Source organism: Cervus canadensis, chromosome 2, assembly GCF_019320065.1.
Source record: "Cervus canadensis isolate Bull #8, Minnesota chromosome 2, ASM1932006v1, whole genome shotgun sequence".
NCBI classification, from domain to species: Eukaryota; Metazoa; Chordata; class Mammalia; order Artiodactyla; family Cervidae; genus Cervus; species Cervus canadensis.
The window spans coordinates 38,121,302-38,144,645 of record NC_057387.1 but is presented as its reverse complement, the minus strand read 5'-3'; the positions used below and the strand labels follow the sequence as shown (position 1 = coordinate 38,144,645).

The following is a 23,344-nucleotide window of genomic DNA, read 5'->3' as shown; positions in this document are numbered from 1 at the left end:
AAGGAAAACATTGTTATTAAAGCTCATTTAGATGGCATTCCTGGGAGATTTTATGGATGTTCTTCATCTGTTTAAATTATTATCAATATTTCTTTTCAGATTATGAGTAAACAGTTTGTGCTCAAGTGTTTGTTCATGTTAACATTTACTTTGTAATACATACTTCTTATAGGAATATAAATAGTTGCTGGAAAGAACACTGACAACTTCAAAGCAAAATGAAGTTTTTTCTGTTGCTTTCAGTGATTGGGTTCTGCTGGGCTCAGTATGACCCACACGTCAAATCTGGACGGACATCCATTGTTCATCTGTTTGAATGGCGCTGGGTCGATATTGCTCTTGAATGTGAGCGATACTTAGCCCCCAAAGGATTTGGAGGGGTTCAGGTGAGTATTGTTCATTGTATAAATTGCAGACTTTGCTGTGCTGAGAGTAAGTGGTAGTATCCTCTGTGTCTGAAAGCTAGGACATTTTACTTCACAGTTAAGTACTCTAAATAAAAGCTTTCTGAGGAAGAAAAAAATTTGAAATTGTTGGTGACTTTATGTTTTATTTCTAAGATAAATTTTTTTCAGAAGGATATTTCCAATGCAATGTTAATATTTTCAACCAATTTTAAAGAAATGTAGTTACCAAAGATTCAGAAATAATTTTAGACTATTGATTAATTTAGAGAATATTCAGTGATATAAAGTGAAATGAAAGTGAAATCGCTCAGTCGTGTCTGACTCTTCCGCAACCCCATGGACTGCAGCCTACAAGGGTCCTCCGTCCATGGGATTTTCCAAGCAAGAGTACTGAGTGGGTTGCCATTGCCTTCTCTCAGTGATATAAAGTGAATCATAAATTGATACTTATTAACATTGTTTTATTTGTAGGTCTCCCCACCCAATGAAAATGCTGTGATTACTGACCCTTCAAGACCTTGGTGGGAAAGATACCAACCAGTTAGCTACAAGTTATGTACAAGATCAGGAAATGAAAATGAATTCAAAGACATGGTGACCAGATGTAACAATGTTGGTGTAAGTGACTTAAAGTTTCCTTTAAACATATGATATAGAAAAATAATTTCTCTCTCTTGTCTCTTGTTCCTTTTAAGAACAGTTTTCATACATGTAAAATTTACCTCATGCTTTAGCTATAAATTAAAATGTAATTGTTACCTTATGTTTAATTATTATAACTATTTGTATATGTACAATTTATCCACTAAAGAAGATGTAATTAAAAGTTTAAGACCACAGACTTCAACTAATGTATAAGGTTAAGTTTTATTTTATAAAGCAAAACATCAGCTTTTAACCATTATGGTTGTACACATTTTTGGGGAACACTTTTCCAGTTAGGAATTAGGAGTTCCACTTACAACATTTGCTGTTTCTTTCATGTGAATTGTATGGCCACGCATAATTCTTGGGTATTCCTTCCCACAAGTACTATGATGGTTTGTAATTATTTTCTCTTTGATGAGGAGCATAATGAGAGAGAATTGTTGTTGTTCAGTCACTAAATTGTGTCCGATTGTTTGTGACCCCATGAACTGCAGCATGCCAGGCTTCCCTGTCCTTCACTATCTCCTGTTCTTTGCTCAAATTGATGCTCACTGAGTCAGTGGTGCTATCTAATCTTCTCATCCTCTTCTGTCCTCTTCTCCTTTTGCCTTCAATATTTTCCCACATCATGGTTTTTCCAGTGACTCAGCTCTTCGTATCACATGACCAAAGTATTGGAACTTCAGCATCAGTCCTTCCAGTGAATATTCAGGGTTGATTTCCTTTAGGATTGACTGCTTTGATCTCCTTGCAGTCCAAGGGACCCTCAAGAATCTTCTCCAGAACCATAGATTGAAAGCATCAATTCTTTGGTACTCAGCCTTTTTTAAGGTCCAAATCTCACATCCATACATGACTACTGAAAAAAACATAGTTTTGGCTATACTGACTTTTGTCAGCAAAGTGATGTCTTTGCTTTTTTAACACACTGTCTAGATTTGTCATGGCTTTCCTTCCAAGTATTTTTTTTTTTTTTTTGTCATTGATGCCTTATTGACATGTGTCACCATCTCTTTTACAAACTAGATTATGGTTTTAAATGGAATGCACAAGACAATATCTACAAACACCAAGGAGAGTTAAGTATTGCATCTCTATTTCATTTGGAAAAGAGAAGATTCCCAGATCAAGCTGGTTTTGATTCTTGAGAGAAAAGGTGGTGGAGATAATTCATGGCAACATATGAATAGACAAAATCCTCAGTAAGAATGCAGTATGGTAGTGTCTGCTTTGAAAGAAAGGATTAGGTTCTTCAAACCAAAGTGTCAGTTGCTTGGCTCTTAGGTAATTAAATATGGCCATGTACCACAATGAGTTCTAGTTTGCATGGGGTTTGAACAAGAAACTTAAATAGACAAGATAGTTTTACAGATCCTGTATACGGGATTTGTTTGTTTTTTCCATTTATGCAACTCAAAAAAAAGTTAAACGTGAAGCAAAAACATACATTTTTCTTTAATATTAACTGTCTTTCCTGGTCCTCCTTCAAATCTGTTTACATTTGCTGTGTACATAATGTTCTAGAACAAGTATATTGAGAGAAGATTGAATCCCAGACAATGAGCTAATTTTAAAGAAATAAGTGACTAGACATGCAGTTTCTTTCTTTCTTTTTTTTTAAAGCAGCTGCACTAATATTTCTTGAGTGTGGCAGGGGCCTCAGAGCCAATCATTCATCAAAGAAGCGTCTTTTAATTTCAGTGTTTCAGTCACCATCCACAGTGATTTTGGAGCCCAAGAAAATAAAATCTGTCACTGCTTCTACTTTTTCCTCTACTATTTGACATGAAGTGATGGGACCAGATACCATGATCTTAGTCTTTTGACTGTTGAGTTTTAAGCCAGCTTTTTCACTCTCCTCTTTCACCTTTATCAACAAGTTCTTTAGTTCCTTTTCACTTTCTGCCATTAGAGTGGTATCATCTGCATATCTGAGCTTACTGATATTTCTCCAGGCATCCTTGAATACAGCTTTTGATTCATTCAGCCCAGCATTCCGCATGATATACTCTGCATGGAAGTTAAATAAACAGAGTGGCCATATACAGCCTTGTCTTACTCCTTTCCCCATTTCGAACCATTCAGTGCTTCCATGTAAGATTCTCGCTGTTGCTTCTTGACCCGCACTTAGTTTGCTCAGAAGATAGGTTAGGCAGTCTCTTATTTCCATCTCTCTCAGCATTTTCCACAGTTTGTTATGATCCACACTGTCAAAGGCTTTGGTATAGTCAATGAAGCAGATGTTTTACTGGAATTTCCTTGCTTTCTCTGTGATCTAATGAGAGTTAGAAATTTGATCTCTTGTTTCTCTGCCTTTTCTAAAATCCAGCTTTTACATCTGGAAGTTCTTGGTTCAGGTATTGCTGAAGCCTAGCTTGAAGGATTTGAACATAACCTTGTTAGCATGTAAAATGAGAGCAATTGTAGTGTAGTTTGAACATTCTTTGGCACTGCTCTTCTTTAGGATTGGGATGAAACTTGACCTTTTCCAGTCTTGTGTCCACTGCTGAGTTTTCAAAATTTGCTGACATATTGAGTGCAGCACTTTCATAGCATCATCTTCTAGGATTTTAAATAAATCAACTTCAATTCCAACACCTTCACTAGCTTTCTTTGTAGAAATACTTCCTAAACACCACTTGATTTCACACTCAAGGATGTCTGGCTCTAGGTGGGTGACCACACCATCCTGGTTATCAGGGTCATTAAGACCTTTTTTTTTTTTTTTTTTAATAGTTCTTCTGTGTATTCTTGCCTCCTCTTCTTAATCTCTCCTGCCTCTGTTAAATCCTTACCATTTCTGTCCTTTGTTAAGCCCATCTTTGCATGAACTGTTTGCTTGGTAGCTCCAGTTTTCTTGAAGAGTACTGTTTTCCTATCCTTTTTTGCATTGTTCATTTTAGAAGGCCTTCTAATCTCCTTGCTGTTCTCTGGAACTCAGCATTCAGTTGGATATATCTTTCCCTTTCTCCCTTGCTTTTTGCTTCTCTTCTTTCCTCAACTATTTCTAAAGCCTTCTCAGACAGCTACGCTGCCTTTTTGTGTCTTTTTTTTCCCCTTCTTTGGCATGGTTTTGGTCACTGCCTCCTAGACAATGATACAAACCTCTGTCCATAGTTCTTCAGGCACTCTATCAGATCTAATCCCTTGAATCTGTTCATCACCTCTACTGTAAATTATAAGGAATTTGATTTAGGTCATACTTGAATGGCCTAGTGGTTTTTCCTCCTTTTGTTAATTTAAGCATGAATTTTGCAATAAGGACCCCATGTCAGCCACAGTCAGCTCCAGATCTTGTTTTTTGCTGGATACATAGAGCTTTTTGATCTTTAGCTACAAAGAATATATAGGCATCTTGCCTGTTACTCAGGATATCTCTTGACTTCCTACTTTTGCATTTCAATCCCATGTGAAAAGGACATTATTTTTTGGTGTTAGTTCTAAAAGGTCTTGTAGGTCTTTGAGAACCAGTCAACTTTAGGTCCTTCAGCTTCAGTGGCTGGGCCTTAGACTGGATTACTGTAATGCTGAATAGTTTGCCTTGGAAACAAACTGAGATTATTCTGTTGTTTCTCAGATTGCATCCAAGTAGTGCATTTCAGACTCTTTTCTTGACTATGCAGGCTACTCCATTTCTTCTAAGGGATTCCTACCCACAGTAGTAGATGTAATGGGCATCTGAATTAAATTTGCACATTCCCATCCATTTTAATTCACTGATGCCTAAGATGTTGAAGTATACTCTTGCTATCTCTTGCTTGACCAAGTCCAATTTACCTTGATTCATGGATCTAACTTTCCAGGTTCCTATGTGATATTGTGCTTTGCAGCATTGGACCTTTCACCACCAGACACATCCACAACTGAGCATTGTTCCACTTTGGTACAGCCACTTCATTCTTTTGGAGCAATTAATAATTGCCCTTCACTGTTCCCAGTGGCATATTGGACACCTTCTAACCTGGGGTCCTCATATTCCGGTGCTATATCTTCTTGCCTCTTTGTGTTGTTCATGGAGTTCTTGCAGCAAGAACACTGGAGTAGTTTTCTGTTCCCTCCTCCAGTGGACCACATTTTGTCAGAACTTCTCACTAGGAGCCATCCATCTTGGGTGACCCTTCATGGCATAGCTCATAGCTTCACTGAGTTACACAAGATCCTTTTTGCCACAACATGGCTGTGATTCATGAAGGAGATGAGAGACAATATCTACCTTTATTCTCCTGATCCTAAATAGATAGTAGAGTCTGGCTTCTTATTTCTTAGGATGACCTATGGAAATTTCAATAACTAATAATAATCTCTTTTGCCTCAACTGATTCCTATCTACTGCCAAAAAAAGGTCTCTTTGCATTTTTTCACAGTTCTGTTAGCTTGGGGTTCTCTTAATTTATTATATGTATAAACATTTTCCAAGCTCTAGAACGCTTATAGGGCTTCAATTCACAATGATTTCTTTTCACACTTGACTGTTTTTATTGTAAGATAAATTATAAAATAACAAAGAAGTATTTTGGAATGTTATCAATGTGCTGTAAAATCTAACTAATAATATTATAAATTTATATCTGTAAGTCAAACTGAAATGGAAATTTTCCCTTTCAGGTCCGCATTTATGTGGATGCTGTAATTAATCATATGACTGGAAGTGGCGTGAGTGCGGGAACAAGAAGTACTTGTGGAAGTTACTTCAATCCTGGAAGTGAGGATTTTCCAGCAGTCCCATACTCTGGTTGGGATTTTAATGATGGAAAATGTAAAACTGGAAGTGGAGATATTGAGAGCTATAATGATGCTTATCAGGTACTTAGCAAAATATCTATCTACATCTTTTATTATCCATATGTAGCTCATTGATCTCCATTTTAAATGTTAGTTTAGAGTGTTTAGGAAAACAGCATCCCAAGTCTGACTTCAGAATCTCATATTAACATTCAAAACATTTTCCTCAATTTAACTTTTCAAAATGGAAAAACTCATCCACTTTTTCTCCATTTTCTCCATTTGTATAACGAAAAATATTTCAAAGGTATGTCAATACTAGAATGTCAATATCCTCAGAGACTGGTGCAAAGAAATCACTACTGAAATATCTATTAATGAATAAATGAATGAATAATTGAATGGATTTTCAAGTGAAGGTGATGTTTTATGTATCAATCACAAATTTTTTACCTCCATAGGTCAGGGATTGTCGTCTGGTTAGTCTTCTTGATCTTGCACTGGAGAAAGATTATGTGCGCTCCACGATTGCTGACTATCTAAACCATCTCATTGACATTGGTGTAGCAGGGTTCCGAATTGATGCTTCTAAGCACATGTGGCCTGGAGACATAAAAGCAGTTTTGGATAAACTGCATAATCTAAACACACAGTGGTTTCCTTCAGGAAGTAAACCTTTCATTTACCAGGAGGTATGTCTCTCTTTCTCTCTCTCTCTCTCTCTCTATATATATATATATATATATGTGTGTGTGTCCATATAAAATATGACCATTTATTATTCTTTAGAAAATAGTTCATCATCAATAATTCATCAGAAAATAAATGGCAGATTTAATTCAAAATGCAGTTTCTTTAGCTTAATGGCTGAATCATTTACATAGAAGAATGTTCCTTAACCTCCTTTTATTCAGGGACTGTACGTCTAACTCTATCACAAGAGGTTTGTTATCCAAATGACAAAAATTTATTTAGGCTGCAAAAATCTCCAGGTCATGTATCATTTCCCCAGAGGCCATTATAGAAGACAGATAATAATATAGTTGTCTTAAGACAGAATATCTGACTCTAAATTTTGGCTAGATCACCATTAGGTGTGTTTGTTTAGGCTGATTCATTAACCTCTCTGAGCAACAATTTTTTCAGAAGTTATCGAAAGGAATAATGATAATGGTTATGTCTTTGTTTACTTTGGAGATTTGAAGAGATGATATTTATCAAGTAGCAAGAAATATTACCAGCCAGATATTAAGTGCTATACAAATATGAGCTAGTCTTATAATTTATGTGCAAGTCTAAATTAGGTCAGCATTCTCACAGGACAAGTTACTTTGTCATGTTACTTTTACTACTGTAGGATAGATATATTTTAGCAAAGATAAATGAGACTCTTGATATAAGGAAAACCATTTGGGGCATTTCATAAAATATAAAATAGTATAGAGCTATTTTTAATGTAATTTTAACTTAATTAAAAGTTTTATTTAAATTGTTATTTTCTTCTTCATTTCGACAAGGTAATTGATCTGGGTGGTGAGGCAATTACAAGCAGTGAGTACTTTGGAAATGGCCGTGTGACAGAATTTAAATATGGTGCAAAACTAGGAACAGTTATTCGCAAGTGGAGTGGAGAGAAGATGGCTTACTTAAAGTAAATAAAATATGTTTTATCCTTTGAATTATTTCATAGATTTATTTGTGATGTTACCCTAACAGGAGTTTTCTTCTTAGTGCCTTCTTATTTAGACAAATTTCAAGGATTCATTTACTAATAACAAGTGCTGTATATCCCCACATTCCAAGTGATAATCTTTATTATTTAAAATATCAATCACAAGGAAGCTTTTTTAGGGACCCAACACCAATCTAGAGATTGTAATTTATGCATTATATGACTGTACTAGATTTAATTAATGTTTGCACATAATTTGTGAAAGCCAGGTTCTTGTTAAAGTGATTCTATAATTTATGAAATTCCTACAATGTGGCCATTCTATAGACTTTACATATATTAATTAATTTCAAATATTAAAGTGTTTATAACAATATAAAGTTGACGCTTATTTAATCCAATTTGCAATTCTGTATAAAATGGTATGGATCTTGGCCCTTCTGAACTCCATCTAAACTATAATATGCTAAAACTTCTAATATAAGTTTTATAGCAAAATTCCTATAACATGAATGTAATTAAAGTAATTTCTACATATATACATGCATGTAATATATTTGTAGATATTATATATATATAGTTTGTAATTTTAAAAAGCTCAGTTTATTCTACAATTAAAATAAATTAATTTTAAAAATTAAAAAATTTTAAAACCCTACAGAATAATCATTTAACTAGAGAGAGAGAATTTCATTAAAGAGTGCAATACTGAAAGAAATGCACATTTTGATTATTCTAAAGTTATTGTAAAAGAATACATATATATATTCTTAAGATTTTCTTTTTTAATAGGAACTGGGGAGAAGGCTGGGGTTTCATGCCTTCTGACAGGGCACTTGTCTTTGTTGATAACCATGACAATCAGCGAGGGCATGGAGCTGGGGGAGCATCTATTCTTACATTCTGGGATGCTAGGTAAGAAACAAAGTTCCCCATTTTTAAACCTACCATTTTAATGGTATTAAAAGTATTATTTTCTTTTATAATAAGATAATTTTATGCCTTTTAGACTGTACAAAATGGGAGTTGGATTTATGCTCGCTCATCCCTATGGATTTACACGAGTGATGTCAAGCTACCGTTGGACAAGACATTTTGTGGACGGAAAAGTAAGTTTTGTTGTTGTCCAAAATATCTTCTTCTCAAGAAAAATAAGTTAATTTTGTTATAATTTCATATAATGCTATAACATTCACTATTTATTTTATCAAATATTTATTAAGTGAAAACCTGAGGCAGGGTTCTTGTAACAATGCAGTGGATATTTAAAAAAATTAAAATGAATGATCTCTGTTGATAAAGAGTATGTAAGCTATTTCAAAGTATGAGAAATATACCCTCTTGCCCACCCACTCTAAAAAATACCACTTAAAAATAAGGATACAATGAATAAAATGTGTACTTGTAAGTACTTGCTTCATAGAGTTGATATGAGGATTACAAATTAACACTTCAAAGAAATTTAAAAGAGTACCTGCTCATGGTATGTGCAATATAAGTATTAAATACTTTTTTAAAGAAAGTTTTATGGAATGCAAGGGCATTATCTAGTTGAGTCGAAGTTCAGTAGGGAAAGTATAGCAGGAAGGAAAATACATTTATTAAAGAGAAATTTGCTAACTATTCTGAAAATGCTAAAAATCAGAAAAATTCGAGCAGCATGGTAAAGACATTTATCTGAGTAAATATTTTAAAAAGAAACTGAGAAATAAGGACTTAAGTTATTTAGAAAGTTAGTGGGAAGTTTTCTTTTCAAACTGAAGATTTCTGTAGAATCATACAGCAACTTCATACCTGAAGTAGAAAATTCTCTTCACTCTGAACCAGATAGATATTCCTCTAGTTTCTAGTAGGTTCTTTACAAATTGAGAAGTCCACTACTACTTTGTACAGCAACTCATTCTAGTCTTAGATAGCCTTAGATATCCTAAATATTTAGGATATTTCCCTTTATATTGAATCAATTTCTTATAATTTCCACTAATTAGTCTTTTTCTGATGGCAGGAGTCATGGCATATGTTCATTTCTCCTTTTCCCATAAAGTCTTCTCCGTGACTTCTGCATGCTAACAACTCTTAGCTTTTCCATCATTTATCATACCATATGATTTAAGACAGATATTGATAACCTTCCTAGACATAATCTATTTTTTCCTATGATTACCTTGAAAGTACCAATTAGAAAAGCACAATAATAAAAATTTGGTCAATTTAGTAAAGAGTATTTTGATATTTTGATTAGAACTTTTATTGAAAAAAGATTAAAGAAATATTTATTTATTAGCAATTATCATGTACAAAGATTTTTACATACCTTAATTTTTATAGTAATTAATAATATCTTTATTTTACAGAAGAGGAAAATGAGGCATAGAAGTTGTGTATATTAACTGTCTTTCAGCCAGTAGTAACGGAGCCTATCTTTTAGTCCTGCATTTTCTAACACTAAAGTCCTTGCCATTTCAATAGCATCACACTGCCTATAATAATATTAAGAAGTCATTACAATTCCTTGGTAAAAAATTAGAGACCAAAAAAATCATACTCTTGTTTGAAATATGGCACTAGGGAATGAGAAGTTAGGGGGAAGATATACTTAGTACAAATCCTGAACAAGTTGAGTTCTAAGTGAAGCCACTACAAAAACAAAATCAGGACAGATTCGGTTTGATGTCCTAAATAAGGACACATGTAATGTTAAAAATGTGAGCTTTTAAAATTGATTATTATTTTATTATTTTTTTTTTACTAATTGAGGATGTTAATGATTGGATCGGGCCACCAAATAATAATGGAGTAATTAAAGAAGTCACTATTAATGCAGATACTACTTGTGGCAATGACTGGGTCTGTGAACATCGATGGCGTCAAATAAGGTAAGAATACTTATTTGGACACATTCTCTAACAGTAAACTTTCTTAGCATTTTTAAAATACCTTTATTTATTTATTGGTTTTTGACTGAGCTGCATCTTTGTTGCCGTGTAGGCTTTTCTCTCCTTGTAGTGAGCGGGGCTACTCTTTGTTGTGGTGTGGGAGCTTCTCGCTGAGGTGGCTTCCCTTATTGCTGAGCATGGGCTCTAGGACATTTGCAGGCTCGGTAATTGCAGTTCCCGAGGTCTAGAGCACAGGCCCAACAGTTGTGGCTCATGGGCTTAGTTGCTCCGTGGCATATGGGATCTTCCTGGATCAGGGATCAGACCCATTTCTCCTGCCTTGGCAGGCAGATATTCCACTGCTGAGCCACCAGGGAAGTCTATTGTTTTGTTTTAAATTGTTGAAGTATCATCAGCATTTCACATACTCTTTTGTTTTTAGGAATATGGTAATGTTCCGTAATGTAGTTGATGGTCAGCCTTTTACAAACTGGTGGGATAATGGCAGCAACCAAGTAGCTTTTGGAAGAGGAAGCAAAGGATTCATTGTCTTTAACAATGATGACAGGTAAGTAGATCAATTAGAAATAATGTTTTATGCTAATATATTCTTGGTTTATTCTTTTCCTGCTCATTTACTTTTTTCACATCTGAAAAATTCTTTAGATGGCAAATTAAAAAAACATAATGATTAGAAGAGGGTCAGAAGAAAAATTATGATGACTGATTTTTTTTGATCTTCTCTATTTATAATGGCTTTCTTTTCTAAGTGGAGTCATATTTTGTGCACTCTTCACATCATGGGCAGATGTGATGCATGTGTACTGCTTACATATACACCTCACATAAAATATACACATGTTAGTCACTTAATCATGTCCAACTCTTTGCGACCCCATGGACTGTAGCCCACCAGGCTCCTCTGTCCATCTAATTCTCCAGGTAAGAATACTGGAATGGGTAGCCATTTCCTCCTCTAGGAGATCTTCCTGACCCCGGGATTGAACCCAGGTCTCCTGCATTGCAGGCAGATTCTTTGCTGTCTAAGCCACCAGAGAAGCCCCCAAAATATACAAAGTCGTTAATATAAAAGGTCATGAAATCCATAGAAGAATATCTTATAAAAATTTAAAAATCAATAATGGAAAATTACTGCCTCAGATCTGAAATGTCTTTTTTTCTCTTTTTTTTACCTACTTTAGTATGTAGTTCTTTAGTCTTGTTTTTCACATTCCCATCTCTCTGTGACAAATAATACTTTTTAAAGCATATATATATTTATGATGAATATGTATATTATGGTCTTGATTCACCTCGGGAGATATTTTACTTTTAGTTCTGAGACATCTCATTACTGGCTTTTCATTTGTGAAACGTATTCTCTGCCTCCATTATACTGTTTCCCTCACATATGGAATTATAGCTCAGAAGTCGTCTTTGCAAGCACTTGTAATGTTTTAGTCCCAACTAGATTCCACCCATGTTTAGCTCACTCTTTGCCCAAATGATATTTTACTGGCAAAAAATAATAATAATAAATAAATAAAGTATATACTTATCTTCCCCAAGAATCCATTACTAGTCCTTTTATTTTTCTGTCTTTGGTCATATGTGTATAGTGTTCGGTCCTGTCTGACTCTGCGACCCTATTGATGGTAGCATGCCAAGCTCCTCTGTCCATGAGATTTTATAGGCAAGAATACCAGAGTGGATTGCCATTTTCTTGTCCAGGCGATCTTCCTGACCCAGGCATCAAACCTGTGTCTCCCACATCTTCTGTAGTGTGGGCAGATTCTTTATCAATTGAGCTGTCAGGGAGAGGGAAGAAACATATTTATGAGACAGCTTTATATTTTAAAATTATATACTTCTTTATAGAAATGCAAGATTATTTTTATCTCCAGCCCAAATTTATTTTAACCTCTTGAAAAAAAAGATTTTTGAGGAAATAACCAACTTTAAGTTCTTGAAAATAATCAGTATTTTCTTAAGTTCAGATGAGGATACATTTAAAGTAATTTAAAATTATTTTCTCTAAGTGAAGCAGGTCATGCAAATCTTCACTGATACTCTTCAACTTTATTTTTTATATAATATTTACTATTGACTAGGAAATTCCTAAATCTTCTATAAGAATTTTGTTGACCCTGAGAAAACTAGTTACAACCATTGGAGAAATCTTTATGTTTGAATTTTATTTTCATCGACACCTTGACTGCTTAAAGTTCTATAGCACACAGTTAAACTATTTAAGAGAGTCTGTATTCTTGCTTTTAATTGTGTTGAATTCATATTAAATCTTAAATTTTATTTTTACAGTGCATTATCTCAAACTTTGCAAACTGGTCTTCCTGCTGGTACATATTGTGATGTTATTTCTGGAGATAAAAGTGGTAACAGTTGTACAGGGATTCGAATCAGTGTTTCCAGTGATGGCAAAGCTCATTTTTCTATTAGTAATTCTGCTGAAGATCCATTTATTGCAATTCATGCTGATTCTAAATTATAAAATTTGAATTGAATTAAATACATACACCCAGAGAAATAAAATGTGTTTTGTTTCTTCTATGTATGTAATATATAACTTCTCATAATTCATTAATTTTTGGTAAAATTATAAGAAGTATTCAAACTGTAAAACTCAAAAAAACATAAAAACACATATACTTAACAATTGTAATTGCAATCAACATTTTGTTACATTTTAGAAGATTCTCTTTAAGCTGTTTGTCAAAGGAATTTCTCAGAACTCAGAAAAGCATGATGAAAAATTTGTTTCTTACTGTTAATAAAGTTGCCCAGCTACATATCTCTAATCCAGGTTTATATTTCTTACATAAGGTGTTTCTAACAGTTAAGGGTAGCTAATTTAATAATGGTTCACATACAAAGTCATAACATTTGTATATTTTTTTACAATATAAAAGGCCCTATCATAGTTAATGAGTTAAAAAATAAAAGAAAATTAAATTATGTAGTTCAGTTCAGTTCAGTCGCTCAGTCATGTCCGACTCTTTGCAATCCCATGAATCGCAGCACGCCAGGCCTCCCTGTCCATCACCAACTCCCGGAGTTTACTCAAACTCATGCCCATCGAGTCGGTGATGCCATCCAGCCATCTCATCTTCTGTCGTCCCCTTCTCCTGCCCCCAATCGCTCCCAGCATCAGGGTCTTTTCTAATGAGTCAGCTCTTTGCATGAGGTGGCCAAATGATTGGAGTTTCAACTTCAGCATCAGTCCTTCCAATGAACAGCCAGGACTTACCTCCTTCAGGATGGACTGGTTGGACTTCCTTGCAATCCAAGGGACTCTCAAGAGTCTTCTCCAACACCACAGTTCAAAAGCATCAATTCTTCGGCACTCAGCTTTCTTCACAGTCCAACTCTCAGATCCATACATGACCACTGGAAAAACCATAGCCTTGACCAGACGGACATTTGTTGGCAAAATAATGTCTCTGCTTTTTAATATACTATCTAGGTTGGTCATAACTTTCCTTCCAAGGAGTAAGTGTCTTTTAATTTCATGGCTGCAATCACCATCTGCAGTGATTTTGGAGCCCCCAAAAATAAAGTCTGACACTGTTTCCACTGTCTCCCCATCTATTTCCCATGAGGTGATGGGTCCAGAGGCCATGATCTTAGTTTTCTGAATGTTGAGCTTTAAGCCAACTTTTTCACTCTCTTCTTTCACTTTCATCAAGAGGCTCTTTAGTTCCTCTTCACTTTCTGCCATAAGGGTGGTGTCATCTGCATATTTGAGGTTATTGATATTTCTCCCAGCAATTTTGATTCCAAATTGTGGTTCTTCCAGCCCAGCGTTTTTCATGATGTACTCTGCATAGAAGTTAAATAAGCGGGGTGAGAACATACAGCCTTGACATACTCCTTTTCCTATTTGGAACCAGTCTGTTGGTCCACGTCCAGTTCTAACTGTTGCTTCCTGACCTGCATACAGGTTTCTCAAGAGGCAGGTCAGGTAGTCTGGTGTTCCCATCTCCTTCAGAATTGTCCACAGTTTATTGTGATCCACACAGTCGAAGGCTTTGGTGTAGTCAATAAAGCAGAAATGGATGTTTTTCTGGAACTCTCTTGCTTTTTCGATGATCCAGTGAAATATTGGCAATTTGATCTCTGGTTCCTCTGCCTTTTCTAAAACCAGCTTAAACATCTGGAAGTTCTCGGTTCATGTATTGCTGAAGCCTGGCTTGGAGAATTTTGAGCATTACTTTACTAGCGTGTGAGATGAGTGCAATTGTGCGGTAGTTTGAGCATTCTTAGGGATTGCCTTTCTTAGGGATTGGAATGAAAACTGACCTTTTCCAGTCCTGTGGCCACTGCTGAGCTTTCCAAGTTTGCTGGCATATTGAGTGCAGCACTTTCACAGTATCATGTTTTAGATTTGAAATAGCTCAACTGGAATTCCATCACCTCCATTAGCTTTGTTCATAGTGATGCTTTCTAAGGCCCACTTGACTTCACATTCCAGGATGTCTGCTCACAGGAATCTTCTCCTACTTTCTCCGTATTCATTTCATTATTTCTCTTTCCAATAGCTTTAGCATGATGATGTTGTATGACTTTTGTTCCATGTCTTAATCTCTAATATGGATGGATGTTTTCATAGGGCTCTCATGACTCCCTATACTAAGTTGTTTTTTTTTTTTTTTCTGATCCTTTAGCTGTTTATTCTTCTTCACCTTGACTCTCAATGTGGGATTTATTAAAGCTCTCAGCTCTGTCTTATAACTATCAGGTGTTTTATTTTCATAGTTGAATAAGAAAATAGAAGCCATAACTTGGAAATGCTCTCCTCTTTTTACTCACAAATCTATCTATACTTGGCCTGATCTTTCTCTTCTTTCCTCCTGTCATAATGAACAAAGTGCATTTTACCAAAGTCCGCTCCCTCCCTTTTTACCTTTTTGAGGACTTTACTGCTTAGATTATATTTCTCTTCTGATTTAGCAGTCTTTCTTTTATTGACATGTTAGTCCCCTCAGATTACATATATCATATTAGAATCTTTCAACTAAGAAAAAATTCATGACCTCAATTTTTCTCTTTCTAGTCAAACTTTGGAATTTTCATCACACAGTCTCAACATCCTCAACACTAGTCATTTTTCATCTCCTTACTCTTCAGTGTCCATCATCACTTCATTTAATCTACTCGTCAACATAATAAAAAATATTTATGTTTCTCATGCAATGTACTTCACTGTCCTCATCTTTTTCTATTTCACAACACTACTCAATATGGAGAGACAATCTCACATCTTCTTTTCCTTTGGTCTCTGTGATTCTACTCTTCCTTTGTTTTCCTTCTCTCACTAATTACTCTTTTTCAGATTTTATTTTGTTGACTTGGCTTCTGTTTGGCCTACAATCTCATTTGGATTGAATTTTCTTCTTTCTGTATCCTCTCTCTAAGTGACTGCAATTGTTTCCATGGGTTTAAAACACATTCTTTAGCATGGAGGCCTATATCTGCAAACCAGATCTTTTCTTGGGACTCAACTTCTTGTTACAACAGATGCTTCATATCTCTAATTCAGTATTTCACAGACATCTCATACCTAACATATCCAAAATGTGACCTTCAATTTTTGTCTTCAGCAAGGCTTTTGTTACTGCTATGTTTCACCACTCACTTAGAAAGCTGAAGTATTTCCTTGATTTTTCCCCCCTTTCTCTTAACTACTTGCCCTATCTCCTCACATAAAACAGCATCATCTGTTATTTTTTATCTTCAAAATAGTGAAGCTAAAGAGGGAGATCCATGGGATACTAGTAGGAAATAGTTTGAATAAGTAGAAAGAGACTAACTACATACAAATATATTTCCTGTCAAAGCTTCCCTATTAGATTTGATATATTGATACCAGCAATGGCATTTCTAACTATATAGGCTATCACTATGAAAAATAATCATATGTTACCATGAGGAAAATTCTAGAAACTATCATTTCTTATACTGATAGTAATACAGAATTCATTCATTTAATTTTAGCTTATATTACATTTATGGTTTACTTCTTTCCTCCCACCTGACCCCATCTGTGTAGTTTAAATAAACTGAATTCTACTGTAGTTCACTAGCACATAAGTCTGCCAATCTGTGAATCGTTTCAGATTTGCATAAACATATATTTATCAGTCCTCATTCCAGGCTTCTGTTGTCATGTGTTGAAATAACTGATTTTAAATGACAGCCAACATCCTACTTACTATTTTTATATCAGTGGGGATGGAAATAATAGAACTATCCCTTGATTTAACCGTCATTCCAATAACACCTCAAGCATGCTATAAATTTTTAAACACTTTAAACTCTAACCCTAACCCTCAATCTCCCAGAAGTTAATGGTTATAATAATATTGGTGGCTTTGTAGAAGAAACTTCAGCTATAAAATATTTTCCTATATCATAATGAGCATGAACACATTAAAAAAATTAAAATAAAGACTTACATCCAGCAAAATTCTGCTACAATAAGAATAAACTTTAAAAGTTTTCATTTGAGGAGGAAGAGCATTATTTGGTATAAAGTATTTTCTGCCTTATATTCTAAAATTACCAAATCAGTGAAAAAAATTGTATCTATTTTTTTTGTCAAAAAAAAAAAAACAGCCAAAAAGCAGAAGAAAAATAAAAAGGACTAATATCTAACTATATTTTTTTCTGATATAGAGACTATTTTCTGTAAAATATAGCTTTATTTTATAGAGGTTTAACTTTAGAGTTACTATATGGGAACATTTTTAGTGTGCAGGCTTAAAGGTGTCCAATAAATAGTACATTATCTCAGGTCCTAGGGTGAAATTTACTGAAAAAGCAAACAAAAGTGTAAGGAAGATAGAAATCAAAATATTATCTTTATTTAAAAGCTAATAATGTAAGAGAGGGCTTCCCGGATGACTAGGCAGTAAAGAATCTACCTGCAACGCATGAGACAGGTTTGATACTGGGGTCGGGAAGATCCCCTGGAGAAAGAAATGGTGGCTATACCCCCTCCAGTATTCCTACCTGAAGAGTTCCCTGGACCTCAGATAGTTTTTATGAGAGGCAATTAGCAGTCTTAATAGTGAACCTAAGAATTAGACAGACATTTATACTCAACAGCCTAAACTGGTGCAGGCTTCCCTTGGACAGGCAGAGCTTCTCCAGAAGAAAAATGCAGAGTATCTTTATCAACATATAAATCACTGCCAAGAGAAAGAGAAGGAGCTAGGCTACATGTGTCCAATATTTCCTTCCAAATTAATCAAAAAGACTATCCACTCCTTTAGTGAGTGAAGTGGCAGAGAAGTCAAAGCATTCTGAAAATGTAGTTATTCCTTAAAAAAAGAAAAAAAAAAATGAGTAAGAAAAAAATCTCTTTGGTCCTTGGTGTTTTAGGAGGGTAATAAGTATTTTGTGTTAAAATCAACAATTTTAAAGAAGAAAAAAAATATGAAAAAATAAAGACCCTCAATTACAGTTTCTTTCTATATATTTTGACTATTCCTTGCTAGTGACATTGTAATAAATATTCAGAGCTCTCTCTAATAGTTCATTTTCTTTGGAACCCCTGGAATTCCAATCCATGGCCCATGATTGCCGTTGCTTTTCTCTCCTTTTTAGAACCTTCCTACCCATATGCAATATTTGGTCAGGGAGATCTCACAAGAATAGCATCCCATGATTTTATAATTTTACTCTCCCAAGTTCTTCCATTAGAACTTTTTTTTCTTGTTGTTAACTAATCTCAAAAAGTAACATCTGTCATTCAAAGGAGATACAATTTCACTTTGCCTGCGTGTGTGTTAAGTCATTTCAGTCATGTCTGACTCTTTACAACCTTGTAGACTGTAGTCTACCAGGCTCCTCTGTCCATGTGATTCTCTAGGCAAGAATACTGGAGTGGGTTGCCGTACCCTCCTCCAGAGGCTCTTCCCAACCCAGGGATCGAACCCATGTCTCATGTCTCCTGCACTGGCAAGCAGTTTCTTTACCACTAGTGCCACCTGGGAAACCCACAACTTCATTATAATAAATGTAAAAGAGTATTTGCTGGGAAATGTTACAAACAGATATAATGCCTCAGAGCTTTCATTATTCCACAGAGAGTTGTCCTTTAGCTAGCACATGTGGACTGGGTGCCCACTGAAAGTGCTTCAGTAGACAGAGACTGCCATTCCCACAAATGACACAAATATGAGGAGGGAACAACAAATAAGTGACTTTCTTAGAAAAGTTGGCTTATGAATTCAGCCTCTGGTATTACCTGTTCTTCCACTGGGCTCACTCAGACCTGTGGAGTCAATCTTAATAACCTACCAAAAGACAAGGTGAAATGAATCTTCAAAGAGGATCAAATCTATCCCTTTTATTACCACAAAAATTTTATAGATGTTAATGGCTTAATAGCATTTATATTAGCTGAATTATTTTAATAGTTATTTTAAAAATTTCCTGGAAATAATGTCTTAACTCAGAGGTGTGACTGCATTGGTAGTAATATCATATTGGGGAAGACTTGTAAGTAGACTTTGAGCAGTCTTCAAACCACTGAATATCAGTCACTGCCTATTCTATAATTTTCCACTTAAGACTAAAGAATTCTCTGAGTGACAAAATCTGTACTAATAATTTCTACTTACACATCTGCTGAAAAGTTGCATGAAAGTATGTTTATTTTCTATTTAGCAGTAATATTCCACAGGTATAAACTCTTAAAAGTGCAAAACAATAGAATATCTCATTTCCTTTTTCAAGAGTACCCTTTACATGAAGCTTGGATCTTTTAAGTTGACAACACTTAACATGGGACTTATTCTATCTATCTATCTAACATGGGACATAGTCTGGTAATGGACTTCCATTGTGTCTCAGCTGGTAAAGAATCTGCCTGCAATGCAGGAGACCTGTATTTGATCCCTGCTTTGGGAAGATCCCCTGGAGAAGAGAAAGGCTACCCACTCCAGTATTCTGGCCTAGAGAATTCCATGGACTGCATAGTCCATGGGTTGCAAAGAGATGGACACAACTGAGCAACTTTTATCTATCTATCTAACATGGAACATATTCTGGTAATGGCATGGTTAAAGGGTGATAGGAAAGACACTTTTTATAATGTGATTACTTGGGCTGAAGAAAAAAAGGATATTTCCTTTATAATGTGTAATTTAGCATAAAATTTATTTTTTAGCTACTAATATGTGGGTTTAATTTGTGTATACATAAATTACTCTTAGGAGTAAAGGGGAAATTTGTAATTTTCTTGGGAAGATGACTATGTGGTCAAAAGTTACAATTTTTTTAATTTATCGGAAGAATCTTCTTTCCCTGACCCTCCTAAAATTATAATCTTATGTGGAATATCAATGTGTAAAAATATCATAATGAGAGGTTTCTCTCTTGGAGTTACAGTGGGATCTTGGAGGGCTGGATTGCCTGTCCTCACGTTCTCCCTCCTTGTCCAGGATATCTTAAAAAGATCCATAGGAGCATAATATGTTGCTTTTAAACTTAAGTACAGGAAAAAAATCTTAAAATGCTATATTTTTATGGTTAATTTCAATGCTTTGTTTGAGAAATGTTTTTGAGATGTTTAATAAAAATTAAATTCTTTTAAAGAATATTATGAAATAATCTGTACCATGTCAAAATTCCTTACTAGTTTTAACAGCATGATTTTATGATATATTATGCTGAAAATTAGTGACATGTAACTCAGAAGTACTATAAACATTGCATATTTACTCTCTTACCTGCAAAAATGCTGCAAAATCAAGGACCTCAAAATCTCAGGAATTTAAAACAACAAATGCTAATTTTTCTTGCAGGTTACTTGACAGCTCTGATTTATGCTACAGTTTACCTGGGCTTGACTTCAGGCTGTGAGTTGAAGTGATATCTGATCCATTTTCTTCAATCAGTACCTACCCAAGGTATGTTATTTTCATGGTGCAAGGGAAAAATACAGGGACCAAGTCTAATCATGAAAGTACACATAAAGCCTTTGCTTGCTTCATTCTGAAAACATTCTGTTGGTTAAAGGAAGACTTATGTATAAGCCTAAGAGTTCTTTTAGTGACTTTGAGTAAGAAGTATTACCAACGGAGTGAGAAACTATGCTCTATGTACTTTATTAGGAGGAATCGCAGTCATATGATGAAAGACATGGGTGTATATTTCCTTAACATTGAAAAACTACAGAATTTAAAATATTAACCCAAATAAAAAATATTAAAGGCAAGTACAAGCAAAAACCAAACTCAGATTTTATCCTGGTTATTTCAGGACACATATGGTATACTAAATTAGCAATGTATAGGACAACATACGTGTACATGCACCCTTCCCACTACCATAATTCTAAGATTATATAGTTTCCTTTGTAATTAGTTATTACAATTAGCAATAACTTTTAGTGAAAATATCTTCTAAGATATTATCCACATGAATTAGGAGATTTCAACATGTGCATGTGATGAATATTTATTGTTTATCCCTGTAAAACATCTGCTCCTGAAAGGTTGTTGCTGAACCTCAAAAAGACGCCAGGATTCTTGGCCTCCAGAGGAGAAGAATTCAATCCAGGGCCAGAGACGAGGTTTGATCGCTCAGAGCTTTTGTGTAATAAAGTTCTATTAAAGTATAGAAGAGATAGAGAAAGCTTCTGACATAGACATCAGAAGGGGGTAGAAAGAGTATCTGCTTGCTAGTGTTAGCAATGGAGTTATATACTCTCCAATGAATCCAAAGAAAGTCTGGAGGTTGTAAAGACCTCACCAGACCTACTCCCATAATTTACTTTTTAAGATAACAGAATTAGCCAGAAGGTTTAATCCAGAGACTGTCCTCAGGCAAGATACTTATTGTTATATAATCCTAAGGAATGTAGAAGAAAAAAAAGTTTGTCCTTTCTTCCTCCTTGAGAATTCCAGACCCCTCTCTCCTTGGGGACCCCTAGACTTTTTATCAACCTGCCTAAGCAATGACTCTCTCATTCCTTTATTGATAACAGTACATAGCTTTCCTGTTAATGAACCACACAGAGACCATGTTTCATGCATCCTGTAAGGCACAATTAGCCTTATTTCTCACCTCCAGGGGTAGCATGTGATCTGTGCTGAAACAGTCAGGGCATTCCATTCCCTTGTCATAATGTTTAGTTCAGGGCTGGCTTTATAATCAAATCAATTGAGGGTTCAGTCTTGAGTCTTTGGCTTAACCTGTTGGGAAAAAGATGCTTACATTTTTCTCTGAGTTTGCCAGTGGGGTGGAAAGTAAGCTTTGAACACACTGCGTTCAAAACCTTTGCCACTGGGTGGGGTAAACCTGTCTGAGAATTAAGCCAAGAAATTGGAATGCAGAGCCAAGAGATAGAGACAGAAAAGTCTTGAGGTTTTTTGAGATTTTAATTCCAGTCCAAAGCTATCTGTATCCCTTACTTCCCAGTCATCAAGGTAACACATTTTTCTTGATTGTTTTTGTCACTCAAAATCAAAGCACTCAAACCTATGCTTCTTTTTGCTCTTGCAGTCTCTCTAAAATTCTCTTTTCTGGACTCGCCATATCACTTTGCTGGCACACACATGACCCCTCATTTCAAGGGTTATCAACTTTCATGATATTTCAATATATCACCATATCATGAACTCATAATCAACTCATTTGTTATTTCTCCTGAAAATGCAGATTTGGTGAATATAATGGGTTCTTTAACCTGTATCTTTGTTTCCTCAGTTAACTCCCTGGGCTCAGTGGAGATGTGTCCCAAGATTCATGTGTTTCATGGTATGTCTGAAACTCTGACTACATTTATTTACTGTGACACTGACAGCTTGCCCTCAAATTCTTACAGATTCTCTATCTGGAAGATGTGATGCCATATCTCAAACATGACTGTAATTCTTCTGAACTGTGTGGGAACTTGCTGCTTTCCTCCTTTACCTTATGGCTTCCTAGAGGCATTTTAAGCTACCATGTGAAATTACCTTTTGACTAATATAGACCACCAATCCTTTCTCTGCTGCTAGTAATTCTCCTTGTGAAAAGACCGTGTTGTTGAAGCTATGCTTCCAGGTCAAAGCCATTAATAGAGTTCTTGATGTGCCAAAGTCTTGTTTTATTTGGGAAGAATCTCTTTCCTGCAACACTATGTTGTCTTAAGTCTCAAATGAGTGTTGCCTCTAAATTCAAATATATCTTGAAGAATTTCAGTTTATATGCATAATTTTCTTATCCAGGCTTTAGCAATCAAAATGTGGGAACTTGACCAAAAACCAGCTGAGAGACAGAAGCATTATTGTACTCAGACTCACTCCTTTCCTTTAACTGTTTGATCAAGTTTTGCCTTTATCTCCTCGTGAGTTATTTTTTCAATATTTCCTAATTTGGGGGGAAAGAGAAAGGTCTTATCTCTCTCAGTTCTTTTTTATGGTTGACTTTTATCTGCATTACAGCTTCTGACAATGTTGCATATTCTACCACAATGCATTTCTGACTGGGTGTACTGGAGTCATGGATTTTTATGGACATTAAATTTATAGGCTGAATTCCAAGATAAAACTCCATCAGTTCAGTTCAGTTCCATTCAGTTGCTCAGTTGTGTCCTACTCTTTGTGACCCCATGAATTGCAGCATGCCAGGCCTCCCTGTCCATCACCAACTCCCGGAGTTTACTCAAACTCATGCCCATCGAGTCGGTGATGCCATCCAGCCATCTAATCCTCTGTCGTCCCCTTCTCCTCCTGCCCCCAATCCCTCCCAGCATCAGGGTCTTTTCCAATGAGTCAACTCTTTGCATGAGGTGGCCAAAGTACTGGAGTTTCAGCTTCAGCATCAGTCCTTCCAATGAACAGCCAGGACTGATCTCCCTTAGGATGGACTGGTTGGACTCCCTTGCAGTCCAAGGGACTCTCAAGAGTCTTCTCCAACACCACAGTTCAAAAGCATCAATTCTTCGGCACTCAGCTTTCTTCACAGTTCAACTCTCACATCCATACATGACCACTGGAAAAACCATA

The 23,344-nt window shown here is 35.4% G+C and overlaps 1 protein-coding gene across 1 annotated transcript; it reads left to right on the top strand.

Moving 5' to 3' along the window:
* The first annotated feature begins 218 nt into the window (after positions 1-218).
* LOC122436618 (pancreatic alpha-amylase) lies at positions 219-12,858 on the top strand. The gene is made up of 10 exons (XM_043460497.1): positions 219-386; positions 879-1,025; positions 5,661-5,858; positions 6,239-6,469; positions 7,295-7,428; positions 8,242-8,364; positions 8,459-8,558; positions 10,207-10,325; positions 10,768-10,893; positions 12,645-12,858. The coding sequence occupies exons 1-10, from the start codon at positions 219-221 to the stop codon at positions 12,832-12,834; spliced, it is 1,536 nt and encodes a 511-aa protein (XP_043316432.1). The 3' UTR covers positions 12,835-12,858.
* Positions 12,859-23,344: the final 10,486 nt, after the last annotated feature.